This window comes from Urocampus carinirostris, chromosome 17, assembly GCF_059441175.1.
Source record: "Urocampus carinirostris isolate Australia breed hairy pipefish chromosome 17, RoL_Ucar_1.0, whole genome shotgun sequence".
In the NCBI taxonomy this organism is placed as follows: Eukaryota; Metazoa; Chordata; class Actinopteri; order Syngnathiformes; family Syngnathidae; genus Urocampus; species Urocampus carinirostris.
Window position 1 is genome coordinate 4,033,360 of NC_142365.1, and position 18,728 is coordinate 4,052,087.

Consider the following 18,728-nt stretch of genomic DNA (forward strand, 5'->3'; position numbering starts at 1 on the left):
GATGCCAGCGCCTAGCTCGTCTTGCGCACTGACGATGTTGTCGGGGGCGGGTAGCAAGGGTTTCTTTCAGGCTCCTCATTAGCGTCTCGTCTGACTGTCTTGGGATGCCCGCCTCCCGTCACCGCGGCAACCAGACGAGCAACATCCTCCCTGATGCTTTTGTCCGGCTACTTATCGACTGTTAGCGCTCACCCAATGACACGAAGGACGCGCGTCGATAAACAAACGCACGGCCATCGAGTGAAAGAACACCAGGTCAAAATGCATTAACCGTCATGTTCGGACTCTGATTGGCTCCCTGTCCCTATTTAAACCCACTCCTGTCTGACACCTTTTGTCAGTCCGTCCGGGAACCTCAGTTATCACTAGGCAAGCCTCTTTTTGACCCTCATTCCCGACCTGTTTTTGATCCTGACCACGTCTACTCTCCCGTCCCGGCTTTTCGACCTGGCTTACGACTCGCTTCCGACCACGTTTTTGCTCTCCTGTCCCAGCGACTGACCTGTTTTTTCTGTTCCCGACACTGCCATCGCAACGCAAGTGGGTCCTGTCTCCGTTCTGGTCCTGATATTAACCTACAGTAGCCAATTTTTATCACAGTTTCAAATTGGTACGGACACAAATGTAACTAATGAAACAGAACAAAATAGTTTAAAATACTGCCTTGTACATTGATGCCAAACATATAGGGAAACCTACTTTAGCGTTAGCTGCATTCATGGCTGGCACACAAATTAAACAAATTAAAATGTGAATAAAAGCAAAATTTCCACCTCATTTTATAAAATACCCACAAAGTTTAAGTGTCTATAGCAGGGGTCTCAAACTGAATTCAATTAGGGGCCACCGGAGCTAGAATCTGGTTTAGGTGGGCCTGAATCGGGTTTTCAACTCTTCTCATTTTCTTTTAAGATCTTCAAAATAAAAGAAACATTAAGAACTCAGTAGTAAATGATTCCATCATTTGGCACACTGTATTATTTAACCACTAGATGTCGCTGCGTTCTGTAATGCAACCAAAAACGAATGTTAAAAATCACAAAGAAGAATACAAAGACTCAAAATGACCAAATGTATTTCTTATTTATTTTTTGGCACAGACTTTTGCAAAAAGAAAAAGAAAGGGGATGATTAGAAAAGATGGGGAAAGGGAAAAAGGGGCGAAATGAGATAAGAAAAAGGGAAAGAAGAAAACAAGAGCAAGAAAAAAGGGAAAAACACAATAAAAGAAACCAAGGAAAGGGATTAACAGAAAATATAGGGAAAAAGACAAAAGGGGAAAAAGAGAGAAAGGGGGGAAAGAAGAAAACAAGACAAAGAATAAAGGAAAAGGGAGAACTGTAATGATTACCAATTTGGATCACCTGTGCCCGCTCATTTGATCTGATTGGCTCCCTGTCCCCCTTTAAGCCCGGTCCTGTCACTCTCCGGTTGTCAGTCCATCTGCAAACCTCTGTTGTTACAAGGCAAGCCTTTTTGACCCTGACTCCTGCCTGTCCCGTTTTTGCGCCCGTTTTTCCACCTGCCCGTTCCTGATCTCCCCGTTTGTCTCCGCTTACGACCCGTTTCTGACCCCGACCACGTTTTTGGCCTCCTGTCTGGGCTATCAACCTGTTTTTCTGTCCCTGACACCGCCATCGCCCGCTACGGAAGATCCACTTCCGTGTTCCGATCACAATCCGATTGCGAGAGCGACTTGCTTCTCGCGTCCAGCGAGCACCGGATCGTGGGCGCAGCCTTTCCTCTTCTTTTCAATAAAACTTGTGGTAAACGTTACGCAATTGGGTCCTGATTCCGTTCTGGTCATGACAAGAACAGAAGAAAAAGAAAGAAAAGAAAACAGCTAGGGAAAAAAAAAGAAAAAGAAAACTTTTGTTTTTGGAGGGCTATCATGTCATCTGTTATAAAATAAATAAATTTATCAACGCGCAAGTATGTAATAAAATGCATGTTTCATTTATACTTCATGTTATTACGCTTTTTTTTTAAAATAAATATTTTTTCGTTTTTCATTTAGGATCTATTCTCTACCATTAATATGTGCCGAATATTACTCATTGTCCCTTTAAACCAGGGGTGTCCAACTCATTTTAACTCGGGGGGCCACACAATAAAACAAACATTCTGTCGGGGGCCGGACTAGTAGATTCAAGAGAAAGAAAAAGAGAGATAAAGAAATAAGAGAAAGTGGGAGGGAAAAGGGGAGAGTGCAGGACAAAGAAAGAAAAAGAAAGGGAGAGAGGGTGAGAAACAAAAGAGATAAAAAGTCGCGAGAGAGGGGAAAAAGAAAGGGAGAAGAAGAAAGAAATCCAAAGAGAAATAGAAAGATAGAAGGAGAGAAAAGAGAAAAGAAAGCGCGAAGGGTAGGAAGAGAAAAGAGATAAAAAGGAAGTTAGAGCAAAAGAAGTTAAAAAGACACACAGAGAGAAAGAAACAAAGAGCAACAAAGGAAGAGAAAAAGGGAGACACAGAGAGTGAAAGAGACAGAGAGTGGGAGAAAAGGGGTGGAAAAGAAAGAGAGAGAGAGAAAAAGAAATACAAGTACAGTGTCTTTGTTCAAGGCACCTGGCTTTGGCAACATCAAGTTGACATATTTCAACCTGCAGCTCGTTTTTCTCTTGCGCTTCTTTGAGCGTTGTCTCGCGGGCCAGATTCAATCCCTTAGCGGGCCTGATCCGGCCCCCAGTCCGCCTGTTTGACACCTGTGCTTTAAACGTTCATATTAGGACCTGGGCCTCAAACTATCCTCCCACGTACCACAATTGACCCCCGGGCCATGAGTGAGAAACCCCTACTCTAAATAATATTAGTTTGTATTTCTAACCCTTTAAGCAAGAATCAAAGCTGCACTATTACCAACAGATGTATCACTCCAACACGTTTTACCGTACACATTATAAATGTACTCAATTTATTTTACGAATTCAACAACTTCCCTCCAAAAATCAATGTCCTATGGCGCATTCATCTGAGTTCGGCCCTGGCTTTTGAGGTTTTTACCACGAAAGAGGGGAAAAAGGTTGAACATTTATAATTCATCCACAAAAACGGCAGGACGGATGTACAATATGCATCGAAACTTGTTCCAGAGATATATCGTTCGTCAAATATGAATAATTGATTTTAAAGCGTGTTTAGAACGCCGATCGGCCGAAAGCTTTGCACTGTTTCCAGCCTGAAGTCAGTTTTATTGTATTATTCAAGTTGAAAGAGATAAACTAAAAAGAAAAATCCCAAAATCACAATGCATGATTTTTTTAGCAATTTATTTATATCATTAATCGTAAATTTTAACATATAATAATAGTTTAAACACCCTATTCTCTCCAGTTTTCGTTCCCGTCTTGTTTGTCCTGTTTAATTTCGATATCCTGTTTTGATATCAACCCTGTCTGTCCCGTCCTGTTCGGTATCGACCCCATCTGTCCGATATCTACTCGGGTAATTGGTATCGATCTCGTCGGTCTCTGGCTTCATGTCTTTCCACGCCAGACCAGCTGCCTAACTTGTATGACTCCCCATTTCCCGTAAAATAAAAAGCTTGTGTGAGAACGTCACGCGTTTGGGTCCTGATCCAGTTCCGGTTCATGACAAAATGTTTTATTCCAAAAGTTCATGATGAGTTTGCTTAATTGGACAACTAAATCAAATTTCATTAGTCAATAAACTTTGTTCCGTGCATTTCAATTTTTTAGATTGGTCTTTGTTCTTGGTTTAGATATAGTCAGGTAGGATTTTGTTTGGACATATCTGTTTTGTGACCCTTTGTTTGTTTGTTGCTTTGTTCCTTGCATTTCAATTTTCGTATCGGGCTTTGTTCATGGTTTGGATGTTGTCAGGGTTGATTTTGTACATATATGTTATTTGTTTCTTGACCCCTTGTTTGTTTGTTACTTTGTTCCCTGCATTTTCATGTCTAGATTAATAATAATAATAATAATTTCCTTTGTATTTTCATTCTTAGGTATGACTCGATTAGTCTTTATTAATGGTTTAGATATTATCAGGCAGGATTTTGTTTGGACATATTATTTGTTTTGGGACCCCTTGTTTGTTTGTTATTTTGTTCCTTGCATTTCCACTTCCAGTCTGGTCTCTGTTTCAGGTTTGGGTATTGTCTGATGGGATTTTGCATTTCTGTGTTATGGCTTTCTGACCCTTGAATGTTACTTTGTTCCTTGCATTTTTGTTTTTGGGTTGGGCTTTGTTCGTGGTTTCGATGTTGTCAGGATTGATTTTGTACGTATATGTTATTTGTTTTGTGACTCTTTGTTTCGTTGTTACTTTGTTCTTTGCATTTCCATTTTTAAGATTGGTCTTTATTCATGGTTTAGATATTGTCAGATAGTATTTTGTTTGACATGTTGTTTGTTTTGTGACCCCTTGTTTGTTTGTTACTTTGTTCCTTGCATTTTTCACTTCCAGTTTGGTCTCTGTTTCTGGTTCAGGTATTGTCAGGTGTGATTTTCCATTTGCGTGTTATAGCTTTGTGACCCTTGTTTGTTACTTTGTTACATGCATTTCCATTTTTTGGATTGGTCTTTATTCATGGTTTAGATATTGTCAGGTGGGATTTTGTCTGGACATATTATTTGTTTTGTGACCCCTTGTTTGTTTGTTATTTTGTTTCTTGCATTTCCAGTTTGGTCTTTGCTTCGGTATTATCAGGTGTGATTTTGCATTTACGTGTTATGGCTTTGTGACCCTTGATTGTTACTTTGTTCCTTGCATTTCTATTTTCTGATTGGGCTTTGTTCATGATTTGGATATTGTCAGGGTTGATTTTGTACATATATGTTATTTGTTTTGTGACTCCTTTCGTTGTTATTTTGTTCCTTGCATTTCCAGTTGGGTCTCTGTTTCGGGTTCGGGTATTGTCAGGTGTGATTTTGCATTTACGTCTTACGTCTTAGTGACCCTTGATTGTTACTTTGTTCCTTGCATTTCCATTCCCAGTTTGGTCTCTGTTTCTAGTTCGGGTATTGTCAGGTGTGATCTTGCATTTCCGTGTTATGGCTTTATGACCCTTGATTGTTACTTTGTTCCTTGCATTCCCATTTCCAGTTTGGTCTCTGTTTCGGGTTCGGGTATTGTCAGGTGTGATTTTGCATTTATGTCTTATGGCTTAGTGACCCTTGATTGTTACTTTGTTCCTTGCATTTCCATTCCCAGTTTGGTCTCTGTTTCTAGTTCGGGTATTGTCAGGTGTGATCTTGCATTTATGTCTTATGGCTTTATGACCCTTGATTGTTACTTTGTTCCTTGCATTCCCATTTCCAGTTGGGTCTCTGTTTCGGGTTCGGGTATTGTCAGGTGTGATTTTGCATTTCCGTGTTATGGCTTTGTGACCCTTGATTGTTACTTTGTTCCTTGCATTTCCATTCCCAGTTTGGTCTCTGTTTCGGGTTCGGGTATTGTCAGGTGCGATTTTGCATTTATGTCTTATGGCTTAGTGACCCTTGATTGTTACTTTGTTCCTTGCATTTCCAGTTTCAGTTTGGTCTCTGTTTCTAGTTCGGGTATTGTCAGGTGTGATCTTGCATTTCCGTGTTATGGCTTTGTGACCCTTGATTGTTACTTTGTTCCTTGCATTCCCATTTCCAGTTTGGTCTCTGTTTCGGGTTCGGGTATTGTCAGGTGTGATTTTGCATTTATGTCTTATGGCTTAGTGACCCTTGATTGTTACTTTGTTCCTTGCATTTCCAGTTCCAGTTTGGTCTCTGTTTCTAGTTCGGGTACTGTCAGGTGTGATCTTGCATTTCCGTGTTATGCCTTTGTGACCTTTGATTGTTACTTTGTTCCTTGCATTTCCATTTCCAGTTTGGTCTCTGTTTCTAGTTCGGGTACTGTCAGGTGTGATCTTGCATTTCCGTGTTATGCCTTTGTGACCTTTTATTGTTACTTTGTTCCTTGCATTCCCATTTCCAGTTTGGTCTCTGTTTCTAGTTCGGGTATTGTCAGGTGTGATCTTGCATTTCCGTGTTATGGCTTTGTGACCCTTGATTGTTACTATGTTCCTTGCATTCCCATTTCCAGTTTGGTCTCTGTTTCGGGTTCGGGTATTGTCAGGTGTGATTTTGCATTTATGTCTTATGGCTTAGTGACCCTTGATTTTTACTTTGTTCCTTGCATTTCCAGTTCCAGTTTGGTCTCTGTTTCTAGTTCGGGTACTGTCAGGTGTGATCTTGCATTTCCGTGTTATGCCTTTGTGACCTTTTATTGTTACTTTGTTCCTTGCATTTCCATTTCTGGTTTGTCCTGGTTTGGATGTTCTCAAGTTTCCGTTTCTTGTTCGGACATGTTGCTCATCTGTTCTGCAAGCCCTTGTTTGTCAGCTACTTTGTTGTGCTGGTTTTGTGAATAAATCCCATCCTTTTGTTTAAGCAACCTTGCATCCGTTTCTGATTCCCCTACACTTGGGTCCAACACAAAAGCGTAACTGAAATCCCGATTAAGAATAAGCATATCAAATAACTGCATGCAGACCCCTATTCGAAATGTCCTTGACAAGAAGGATGCTTAAGCCACCAGTGCGTCCATCTTCTCGCCTCGCGGATCAACCTGATTAGCCTCTTCACCCGGGATTACTTTTTCTGCATAAGCCATTTTTTTTTTTTCTTTTTCTTTTTTTTAATCCGTGAAAAATAACGGACAAGGAGCCCCCATTCGGTTTGCATAATAATTTATTGACTTATCTTCATTTCACATATGATATATCGATATTATTGCTGCAGTTCAGGAGCCTTTCCAATCTTCAAAGCCCCGCTATGTGTCTTAACGCATGCCGAGTACAATTCACAGGATGCAAATAAATAAAAGTCTCCTTAAGTTCAATGTCATAAACTATCCATTCTAGCGATGCTTTTAACATGCCTTTTACAGTCCCTGTGGTCACAAGCGTCCATTTTTTTTTGAAGACTTAGCCGATGAGACGGTCGGGTAAGGATTCGTCTTCAAATCAAGTAAAAACCCGCCCGTAATGTTTCATCCGCGGATGTGAAATATATATACAGTACTTTGTGGAACAAAAACTGCACAAAATTTGGTGAAAAAGCTTGAAATATGTGAGAAGTGATACCTCGGTGTTCGGACAAGGAAGTGTTGCATCGGTGCTTGAATGAAAATCGGAAATCTTACTACTTGTTTTGATCAAGATTGCTATCCCAAAAACTACGTCTCAAAACGTCCTGACTTTGTGCGTTTTTGTCACGGTTGCCATGGCGCCCAATTGGCCCCGCCCGTGGGGGCCAGCTGAAGCTTGTTGACAGATTGGCTCCCTGTTAGTAAATAAACTCGGTCTGTCTGCAAATCTCCGTTTTTACACGGCAAGCCCTTTTTGCCTGTCCTGTTTTTTGTCCATGTTTGTCTCCCGCTACAATCTGTTTTGATCTTGACAACGTCTGTTCTCCCGTCCTGAATAACGATCCGTTTTTGACGGCAGTAGCTCAGGAGGTAGAGCGCTCGTCTTGGGATCAAGGGATCCCAGTTCGAATCCCGGCTCCTCCGTTTTACATGTCGAAGTGTCCTTGGGTAAGACACTGAACCCCTACTTCCCCCAATAAGCAGGTTAGCGCCTTACATGGCTGCAAGGCCGCTATTGGGAAATGTGGAGCACATTGTAAAGCGCTTTGGGAAGTCATTGACTTGAAAAGCGCTATATAAAATGCAGATCATTTCATTTCATCTCGACCACACGTACTCTCGCCTCCTGGCTTTCGACCTGTTTCCGATCCCGACCACGTTTTTGCTCTTCTGTCCCGGTTACTGACCCGTTTTTTCCGCTCCGGACACCGCCATCCCTGGTCCCACTTCCGCGTCCGAGCAACCAACGATCTCCGGATCGTGTGTGAACTCCTTTCCCTTCTTCCCAATAAAACTGTGAGTAACGTTACGCGAGTGGGTCCTGTTTCCTGTTCTGGTCCTGACCGTTTTACAGTCTTTTATCAACAAAATAATGGATTCTAAATAAGTTCTTGATCATTGGTAGGATGTTAGGGTCTGGTACGCCTCCTTATACCAGAGGTTTGAAACCGATCACAAGTGTGTCATCAAGTCAATTTATTTCCACTGTCATTGCTACATTTTATTTTTTTGGGGGGGTTTCTGTATCTAGTTTGGACACTTTTGATGCTTAATAGTTTGTTACTTTGTTCCCTGCGTTCTCCATTTCCGCTTTCAGTCTCTGCTTCTGGTTGGGACTTTGTCAGATTTGATTTGAGTTGGACATGTCATTTGTTCAGTGCCCCCTTTTTCATTTGTTACTTTGTACCTCTTTTAAAATGTTCCCTCTTTTGACTAAATTTTCTGCAGGCTTGGGGAGTAACGGAATACATGGAACGGCAAAAATGATGTTGGCAAGCTGTTTGGATTGATTTTCATTTTGTTTCTGTCGCATTTTATGTTCGTTTTGCCGGAGATCAAAGAGATCAAAGCCAGGAAAGAAAGCTTACCACGTGTTGTGAGTCATCATTTGATTCATATCTAGTTTCTTTTGTCTTTTATTAGCATATTTGCTATTGGAGTAATCCAAAAGTCATTGAAAGTAATCCAGTTACAGTAACCCTACACAACCCTGCCTATAAACCAGTGATATGCAGATGGGTGAGGCAGTTGAGGCTGTGCCTCACCTGTCATCACTGAAATACAAAATCAAAATATATGAAATGGTTAAATGTATTCAGAGTTAAAGTTCTTTCTCATTAAACCTCTCAATTTTGGGATTTTGACTGCATCTTCGCGTTATAGTGTAAACATTATGAATATCATTAGATGCAAAGTGAGGCCAGCAATTCTTTCGCCTCATGGTAGGGGGCGATAGTGAGACCAAAGATGCTCATTTGGCACACACCTCATCCTCAAACATTAGAAATAGTGATAATATTATGAAGCTAACAGCAAGTCAAGCCATCTAGTAGTTTTTTTATCTCATGGACTTTTTTCATAATGCATAATTACCTATTTATTCATGCTTTTATTCCAAAGGAGAACTCATAAGGTAAGACAATAAAACTTTGTACTTTCTATGCTCTGCCAATCAAATGACAAATACGATCTAGGCTATCTGCTAAGCCAGGGGTGTCAAACTCATTTTAACTCAAGGGCCACACGATAAAACAAACATTCTGTCGGGGGCCGGACTAGTTGATTCAAGAGAAAGAAAAAGAGAGATAAAGAAATAAGAGAAAGAGGGAGGGAAAAGGAGAGAGGGCGGGACAAAGAAAGAAAAAGAGAGAGAGAGGAAGAGAGCGTGAGAAGCAAAAGATTAAAAGTCGTGAGAGAGGGGGAAAAGAAAGGGAGAGGAAGAAAGAAATCCAAAGAGAAATAGAAAGACAGAAGGAGAGAAAAGTGAAAAGAAAGCGCAGAGGATACGAAGAGACAAAGAGAAAAGAGAGAAAAGGAAGTTAGAGCAAAAAAGGTTAAAAGACACACAGAGAGAAAGAGACAAAGAGCAACAAATGAAGAGAAAAAGAGAGACACAGAGAGTGAAAGAGACAGAGACAGAGTGCAAGAATAGGGGTGGGAAAGAAAGAGAGAGAGAGAAAAAAAGAAAGAGAGAGAGAGAGAGAGAAAGAAAGAAAGAAAGAAATGGAGAAAGAAAGGAAGAAAGAGAGAGAGAGAGAAATAAATACAAGTACAGTGTCTTTGTTCAAGGCACCTGGCTTTAGCAACATCAAATTGACATATTTCAACCTTCAGCTTCTTTTTCTCTTGCGCCTCTCTGAGTGTTGTCTCACGGGCCGAATTCAATCCCTTAGCGGGCCTGATCTGGCCCGCGGGCCGCCTGTTTGACACCCGTGTGCCAAGCTATAAGCTATCCGTCAAATGTGCCTCACCAGATTCATACCTCACTGCATAAGACCGGTAGGAACGAATTAAAACGAATAACATTCATTCACATGGGGAGAAATGTTTCAGATTATGACCGAAGACCGAGGTATCGCTGTAATATATTTGTGCGTGGTGTCCTCGGGTGGTGATCGAACAATAATGAGTTGAAAAAGCGCCAGGAGGTAATCGTGGTACTCATCACCAGTGTAAGGTGGGGGTTTCCCCCCCACCCCCACCGGTCACATTGCGCTAGCACAGCACCAAAACGCTGCCGAATCACCGGCAGGATCATCATAAAGGCGACATCATTGTTGTGATGTGTGTCTTTGAAAATATGTGCACGTGGAAACTCGCTTATATATATTGTTTTGAAAAAGGTGATAATGCGACGTATGAGTCTTTCTGAGCGTTACAAATGATCTTCAGGTTCAACACACTCATGCGGATGCATCGTTGGCACGTTGTAGGAGAATGAGGGGTTTAGAGTATGAGCTACAACGAAGGCGAGTAGCGATAGTCCTCAACTTATGAACGTTCAACTTATGGACATTTGCAGTTAGCAACACTGTCTGTTTTTTTTTTTGTTTGTTTTTTGTCAATTAAAGAAAAACATTCTTCAATTATCTCTTTGAGTGCCATTGACATTGGCTGCTCATTGAATAACATCTTATTAGCCAGGGGTCGGGAATCTTTTTGACTCAAAGGGTCAAAATGGCAAAATTTTTATTTTTTACGAGTGAGAGCTATACCATGTATTTGAAGACAAAATTCGGCAAAACCGCCAAGCTCTATCTCCAGACAAGTTAATTTTTCACTCCATTTTATTTCTCTGTTTGATGTTAGATGATTTGATGAAATTTATTCATTACTGATAATGGCAGAGCCTATGTCCCAAATCAACAAATATACCACTTTAGTAGGCTTAAACGTATTTACTCAAGGTGTGTATTTCTAATCAGTTTGAAGTTCCTTTTGGCCGTCTCCTAGTCTTCCTGTCTTTGTTTGAAGGTGTCGGTACTTTTCCAGGGGGGTGGTCTTTTGTCTTTTGTCTCAACATACCAGTACTTTTCCGTGTCTTCTGATTTCAATAAAAAACAAAGGCAGACTGGGGAAAAGCCAGAAGGAGCGTGACCAGCGAGTCGAGAGCGAGTAAATTATCCGTTCCTCCCGCGCTTCTTCTCCAGCTGCAGTTGTTAAAAAACAAAACAAGTCTTTGCCTGAATTTCCTTCTAGAGTTAGCTAATGTTCATAACTCTCCCATACATCAGTGTTCTCTTTAGACCCAACACGTCACAGTCATTTAAGATCATTGAGGCTCATTTTGACGTTCGTTTTTCTCTAAATAAGGGTTTCAAATCAGGGTGCAAGCAGAGTTCATAGTAAATATGTCACAAAAAACTGCAAACAAAAAAGTTATGGATGTATTTCCCTTTAGCGCAGTGGTTGCAAATTAGAGAGTAGCGTATTGTATGTGCATAGCTCCGCCAACCCCTAACACTCACCCAATGGAATTGTTCTGTGTTCTGGGTTATTACAGTTTTTTGTGTGGGTTTCTATCATAATGAGTTTCAATCTAAGGGATTATTTAGCCAAAATGGAGTTTGTTGGTGTGACACCTTGACTGTAAACTGCAAGTTAAACTCAGCCCTTTACTCTGGACTGAACTGAATGCATGAGTAGGGTAGGAATGGGTATGCATGCCAAAAACCTAACCCTGGACTGGCAACCCTGAACTGGCCGGGATTGAGGTGCTACTGTATAAGTCACCAAGCCACATGTACTCATGAAAAGAGCCATTTATGGCTCGCGAGCCACAGGTTCCTGACCCCTGTTACAGGCGAAACAACGTCTCGGCTACACCTGCAGTGACAATTCCGTCCACTAGATGGCACTGATTCAATCGACTGGAGCCCTAAGTAGTCGATAAAATGTGAAGTAGAGAAAGTATGAGCTACTCAAGGTACTGAGCACGATTGGCAACCAAAGAGTTGAAAAAAATGTATAAATAAAGGGACACTCTGTAATATTTGACCACTAGATGTTGCTGTATGCCTAGTGCAACCGTAAACAAGTGCTACAAAGCACTCAAAGTGATTAAGCTGCACTGTTTTTCTTCTCATTTCTTTGTCCAGCCTTGCACAAGGGTTTTCTTTTTGCGGGGTACCCGTAGCAGCAAGACGGTGGGAAATCATGTCAGCTGCCTGTAAGTGAGTCTCATGCTTAAACAAGTAGAAATTTGTGTTCATAAGTTGAGGACTATGATGTCATGAGGGCATTCCTCGATGCAATTCAACCTAGCTTAACTCTACGTTATTTAAATATTAGGAAATTGCTCATTTTGTGTCTGTTGGGTTCTTTAAAGGCACCTAGTGTCACCTAGGCAGAGCGAGAAGCTCCAACAGTTTTTCGGAGAAGCTAAAGCAGCACCAAAGTCCGTAGCAGGAAGCTGGTTCTTCTTCTCTGTGCTCCTTACGAGTCCGGAGATCTTTTGTGTACTCAAAGTCGTCGAGGATCTGGGGCCGAAGGGGACACCGCTCCTCCAAAAGTCACTGGTCCTGAAGCCCCAAGGCGCAGAAGCCTCCGTCAGACGTAGGCCGACTCGCTGGACTGGGTCCTGCCCAGGTTGGGGGTCTGAGACAGGTGGGAAACGTCCTTCTTGCGCACCTCGCAGATGGACTTCCGTCGGGCTTGCACGCCACGGATGGCCGTCTTGATCTTCCGCCAGCCCAGGTGGTTGAGCTCCGCCAGGTTGAGGACCACGCAGATACCGCTGACTGCGAACATGAAGACCAGGAAGACGGTCTTCTCCGTGGGCCGGGACACGTAACACTCCACCTCCTTCACGCACGGGTAGCGGTCGCACTCGAACATGCCCGGCACGTTGAAACCGTACAGGAAGTACTGGCCGGCCAGGAAGCCGATCTCCAGGGCGTTGCGGAACACCACCTGGATGACGTAGAAACGGGAGATCCCTTCCTGCCGCCGCACCTTGGCGCTCTTGTGCGTGGGGGGGAGCCCTCGAGGTCCGTTGGGGATCTCCTTGACCTCCAGGCAGTCGTGGTCCTCCTTACTGCTGTCGGGGTGAACCAGGATACCGTTGACGTTTCGGGAGTGGAGCTTCCGAGCGTGGTGGTCGTGATGGCGGCCGTGATGGCCGTGGTGGTCCATGAAGGGGTGCAGCAGGGAGTAACTGCGGTCGCGGGCTTTGGCCGACTGGTGGACCGAGTAGGTGATGAAGCACAGGCTGGGCGTGCAGACCAGGATGATCTGGAAGACCCAGTAACGGATGTGGGAGATGGGGAAGGCTTTGTCGTAACAGGCCTGGTTGCAGCCGGGCTGCATGGTGTTGCAGATGAACATGATCTGCTCGTCCTCGTAGACCTTCTCACCCACTATCCCCACGATCAGGATGCGGAAGATCACCACCACCGTCAGCAGGATCCTGCGGGCACAGACAGATCCATTTTCATGAAAAACCAACAAAGGTTTACAATCACGGAGAAAATGCGGTAGGTGTTCAGTAGCGTCTGCAAGGGCTGGAATTAGGTCCTGAAGGTATTGTCCCCAAATCAACAGGATGTACGGTAATCCCTCACTGTAACGCAGTTTACTTTTCGCGGTTTTGATACTTTTCATAGTGCATTGTGTTCTGTATTCTGATTGGCTAAACGGCTGCCCCACCCCTTCTGTGTCTACGTCTGCCTCCACGTCCCGATCAGTACTTGTACTCACTCCTGTCTGTCCCCTTATGTCAGTCCGTCTGTGAACCTCAGTTAACACTAGGCAAGCCTTTTTCAACCCACCTGTCCCGTTTTTTGCTCCTGTCCTTCCCTCTCCTTCGACCCGTTTTTGATCCTGACCATGTTTACTCTCCCGACCCGGCTTTCGGCCTTTTTTGTTCCCGACCACGTCTACTCTCCTTTCCTGGCTTATGACTCGCTTCGGGCCCGTTTTTGCTCTCCTGTCCCAGCTACTGACCCGTTTTCCGTTCCCGACACCGCCATTGCTCGCCACAAATGATCCACTTCCGCGTTCAGAGCGACCTGCTTCCCGCGTCCAGCAATCACCGGATCCTGGGCGCAACCCTTTCCCTTTCTTCCGATATAACTTGTGAGAAACGCAACGCAAGTGGGTCCTGTCTCCGTTCTGGTCCTGACACACTCTGGCCGGACAAAGGCACCACAAGGCAGAGGAAGATGCTTTCTATCGCCAACAAACTTGGACTTCTCCACATGGGACAGGGAGGTAAAAGCATTCTTACACCACCTTTCCATGATGGCAACAAATAATAGTCTAAAGTGAAAAAGTGGATTCAAGATAATGAAATACAGCAGCAAGATTAAATGCTCGAGCGTGTAAAAGGTTTGTTCTTTGGTTTAAATATATAATAGTGTATTTCATGAATAAACTAAGGTCCGCTCAGATTTTGCGGGTCCTATTTTGAACACAACACCCGTGAAAAACAAGGAAGTGTCACGGTTGCCATGGCGCCCAATTGGCCCTGCCCATGTGGCGCCAGCTGCGGCTCATTGACAGATTGTCTTTCTGTCTATTTATACTCAGTGCTCTCATTTTTTGTCAGTCCGTGATTGAACTTCTGCCCCGCAAGACGTGGGTTTCGACTCAGTCCTGTTCTTGTTTGTATATCCTATCCGGTATTGTTCCCGTTTATTTTGTCCTGTTTAATTTCGGTTTCCAGTTTTGTTTCACTACGGGGATGAATAAAGTATCTATCTATCTATCTATCAGTGCGCCTGTGCCTTCCCCCACAGACGCTTTTGCTGTTTGTCATCCTAAAGTCGAAATAATCACCACCGGTTTGGGTCCAACTCAGCCACTGCAGAGGAGGAACGGGCCTCGAGAATTGCACCGTCAGCGTTTTGCAACAGCGGATACGCATACTTCCCGTGTGCAGCGGCCAATTACTTAGAAGGTGCTTGTTTCTAGGCAGCGCCGAAAGGAGGGGCTATCAATGGCGGACTGTAGAGTATGCGCCAACCGTGGGAAATGATATATCGTGCGCCTGGGTTTTTCTGCCAGCCGCAATTTATTTGATATATTCAAAGAACGTGATTCATTTCCCAAAACGGCTCCTGACCTTTTCTCGTGATTTTATAGGAAAGTGGACTCACAATGTTGGCCCCGAGGGTGGGCAATCTCTTTGGGTTGCAATTAGAGATAATATCCTAAGTCTGAGCCCAAGTCGGACTGAAAATGTCAATCATTGCATTCGGGTTCGGGCCGGGCTCCTGCCTTTTTTAAATTTTAATTAACCCCCCCTTCATTGTTATTTGTTTCTTTTTCGTATTGGAGGACTGCAATGGATTATATCTCATCTCATCTCATTAGCTGCACCGCTTATCCTCAGTAGGGTCGCGGGGGTGCTGGAGCCCATCCCAGCAGTGGGCAGGGGGACACCCTCAACTGGTTGCCAGCCAATCGCAGGGCACTCAGGGACAGACAACTCGCTCGCCCATTCAAACCTAGGGACAATTTGGACCGGCCAATCCACCTGAAATGCATGTTTTTGGAATGTGGGAGGAAACCCAAGCAAGCACGGGGAGAACATACAAACTCCGCACAGGAAGTCTGGTAGCTGGATTTGAACCCACACAGGAGGTTCCCAAGACCTTAGAACTGTGCCTGCACACACGCTAACCACTGCGCCGCCGTGCTGCCCGCAATGGATTATATATTTTTTCTCGAACAAATAAAAGATGCAAATTCGGAATTACTTTAAGCTTGGTCCTTTAAATCAAGTCAGTTTGTCAGGCTAACGCTGTTCGGGCTTTAAAATCTGCGGACCAGGTCTGTCATGAATCGGAACAGGAGGAGAACCCAAATGCGTGACGTTTCTCACACAAGCTTTTATTTTACGGGAAATGGGGAGTCATGCATGTTAACCCAAACGCCAGTGATTCGGCGATCGTTGTGCGGAAGACGTGAGGCAGCAGTCTGGCGTGGAATGACAGGAAGCCAGAGGCGGACGAGATCAATACCAATTGCTCGAGCAGATATCGGACGGATCGGGTCGATACCGGACAGGACGGGACAGACAGGATTGATATCAAAATTGGATATCGAAATTAAACAGGACAAAATAGACGGGAACAATACTGGACAGGAAACCAGCAGGAAACTGGACAGAGTCAAAAACCCACGTCTTGTGGGTGTAGAGGTTTGTTGACAGACTGACAAAGGGTGAGTGAGAGCACTGAGCTTAAATAGAAGGGAAGCCAATCTGTCAACGAGCTACGGAGACAATTTTGTCATAATTCATCTTCGCATGAACTCGGAGCAACCTTAAGCTCATCTCCAATCCAAAGCAAGAAAGAAAATGGCGGCCCCCGAGACGGTCCAAGCAAAATATCACATTTTTTTCATCGTTCCCAGGTCATTTTTAGACTCTATGCCAATTAACGGCCGGGGTGTTGAGTTTGTTTAGCGATTGTGTGTCTAAGTCGATACGTGCGCGACTCTGCTGGCTAACGGGATCATCGGCGCGTGGCAGATTGCTGCATTAGCAAGAAACACAAAGGATTTGCAAACTTCAGTGTTTTAGTATGGCGCGTCGGGCCAGAACCGCCTTGAGGTGTTGAACCTGCAGAACCTTCAAAACATTCAGTAGCGCGGACGTCTATAAAAGTCCGAACGCCAACTGCAGCGTGTCCCCGCACCACCGATGCTGTTCTCAGCATCACGGTTGTTTACGTCTCGTATTATCAGATCATGCAAAATACCGACTACCACATAGTTAGAGAGCAATTATGAATAAAGTATTTAATAATGCGCCGAAAGAAACGGCAATTGGTGAACGTGGCGAAAATAGACTTGTGTTATTCAAGGAACGGCTCTATGAGCTCTTTGGAAGTGGGAGCTGGTTACCTGCCATCAAGAGCTGTTTCCTTAGTGACGCTATTCTTCTCTTGTGATTGGTCACAATCCATTTTATCAGGGATTCTGTGTTGATGACTTTTAATTTTTCGAGTATCCCGTCCCGGCTGCCCGTATCCTGATTCTGTTTCCTGTATTGATCCCCGATCCAAGCTCTGTTGTCCTGTCCCGGCTACCCGTATCCTGATTCTGTTCCCTGTATCGATCCCCGATCCAAGCTCCTTTCTCCTGTCCCGGTTACCCATATCCTGATTTTGTTTCATGTTTCGATCCACGATCCAAGCTCTGTTCTCCTGTCCCGACTACCCGTATCCTGATTCTGTTTCCTGATTCTGTTTCCTGTATCAATCCCTGATCCAAACTCCATTCTCCTGTCCCTGGCTACCCGTATCCTGATTCTTTTTCCTCTATCGATCCCCGATCCAAGCTCCATTCTCCTGTCCCAGCTACCCGTATCCTGATTCTGTTTCCTGTATCGATCCCCGATCCAAGCTCCGTTCTGTCCCGGCTACTAGTATCCTGATTCTGTTTCCTGTATCGATCCCCGATCCAAACTCCGTTCTCCTGTCCCGGCTAACCATATCCTAATTCTGTTTCCTGTATCGAACCCCGATCCCTGGCTTCCCTCTCGTCCCGGCTGCCCAACTTATTCCGATCTCTGACCACGCGTCCCGCTCCTCCTGCCCAGCAAGCACCAGATTGCTATATTTTTCTTTTCGCCCTGACTTCCCCGATCCCTTAATAAGGCATTGTGTGAATTGTTACGCATTTGGGTCCCCTGCTTGCATCGGTCGTGAAATCTGCATCTTTTCTTTTTTGGTATGACATGCATTAAAGGTCTTGTTGAACCTGACACATGGTGAGGGTAAACTGTAGTTGAAATTTTATTTATTTTATCTATTTTTTGACCTAACCATTGATTTTTTTGGCGTTGTTTATTATGGCCCTTTTTTTAACTCCAAGGCAAAAATGCCATATCAATATATATATATATATTTGTTCTCTTTTATATGTATTCATATATCATCTTTTTACTCGTATTATCATGACTCAATTCATTATGACTGACTAAAGTCAAGAACACACTCACGTTCACCAAACTTCGCTCTTCCCAACCTGACACCTTAGTGCTGCCTTTGACACTGTGGACCATAATATCTTACTAGAACGGTTGGAAAAATGGATTGGTCTCAGGAACTGTCCTCTTATGGTTCAGATCCTACCTTTCAGATAGGACGCACTGTGTTGAAATGACATCTGAGCCCTTTAGTGTTACCTGTGGTGTTCCGCAGGGTTCTGTACTTAGCCCCCTTCTTTTCAGCATTTACATGCTTCCATTAGGTCTAATATCAGTTTCCATTGCTGCGCAGATGACACTCAACTATATCTTCCATTGGAGGAACCTGCCTTCCCTATTTGATTTATTCACTGAATCAATTTTTGTAATTTTTGTGGATGGTGCGAATGTGTGGCTTAGTGTGTTGTTAAGGTTCCGTACAAATCGTTTTTCAATATAGCCCCCTGTCCTCTTCAATCTTCCGTGGCACCAGTAAATGCAGTAAATGAAAGAAAAGAGCCAAATCCGGCTCGTGAGCCATACGTTCCCGACCCCCGGTATAAATAGTACACGCTAGGGCTTTGAATGTTTTGCAGCAACCGGGGCTGCATGCGGTTTGACGCTAGCGTATCCGAGAGTGTAGCGATGCAGAGGTGCAGGGTCAGGAATAATCTCTGCAGTAAGGCCTCGAGTCGGAGATTTATCCCATCCATACGGCGGCAATAATAAGCTCCACCGATTGCCGTAATGAATCAAGACTTCGGCAGGCACGGACATTAGGCCGCTTAATGACGAGCTCGTCCAAACGTCGCCCGTTCGTAGCGGGTTGACCACGTTCGGACGGCTTTATTTTTGGTAGCGATTAAAACGGAAACGGGTTTAAAGACCTTGACGGGGCCGTCTCGTCTTGCTTATCACGGGAACAAATTGTCAGGGAAATTATAGTTTG

The 18,728-nt window shown here is 43.9% G+C and overlaps 1 protein-coding gene across 2 annotated transcripts in view; it reads right to left on the reverse strand.

Annotated features, from left to right (window-relative positions):
- Positions 1–7,099: 7,099 nt before the first annotated feature.
- LOC148348976 (gap junction delta-2 protein-like) overlaps positions 7,100–18,728 on the reverse strand; it is a 30,875-nt gene continuing 19,246 nt past the window's right edge. For both annotated transcript variants that reach the window (XM_088321154.1, XM_088321155.1), the window contains one exon: positions 7,100–13,270. In XM_088321154.1, the coding sequence (XP_088177280.1) occupies positions 12,412–13,270 (859 nt within the window). In that variant the 3' untranslated portion in view covers positions 7,100–12,411. The remainder of the gene's footprint in view (positions 13,271–18,728) is intronic.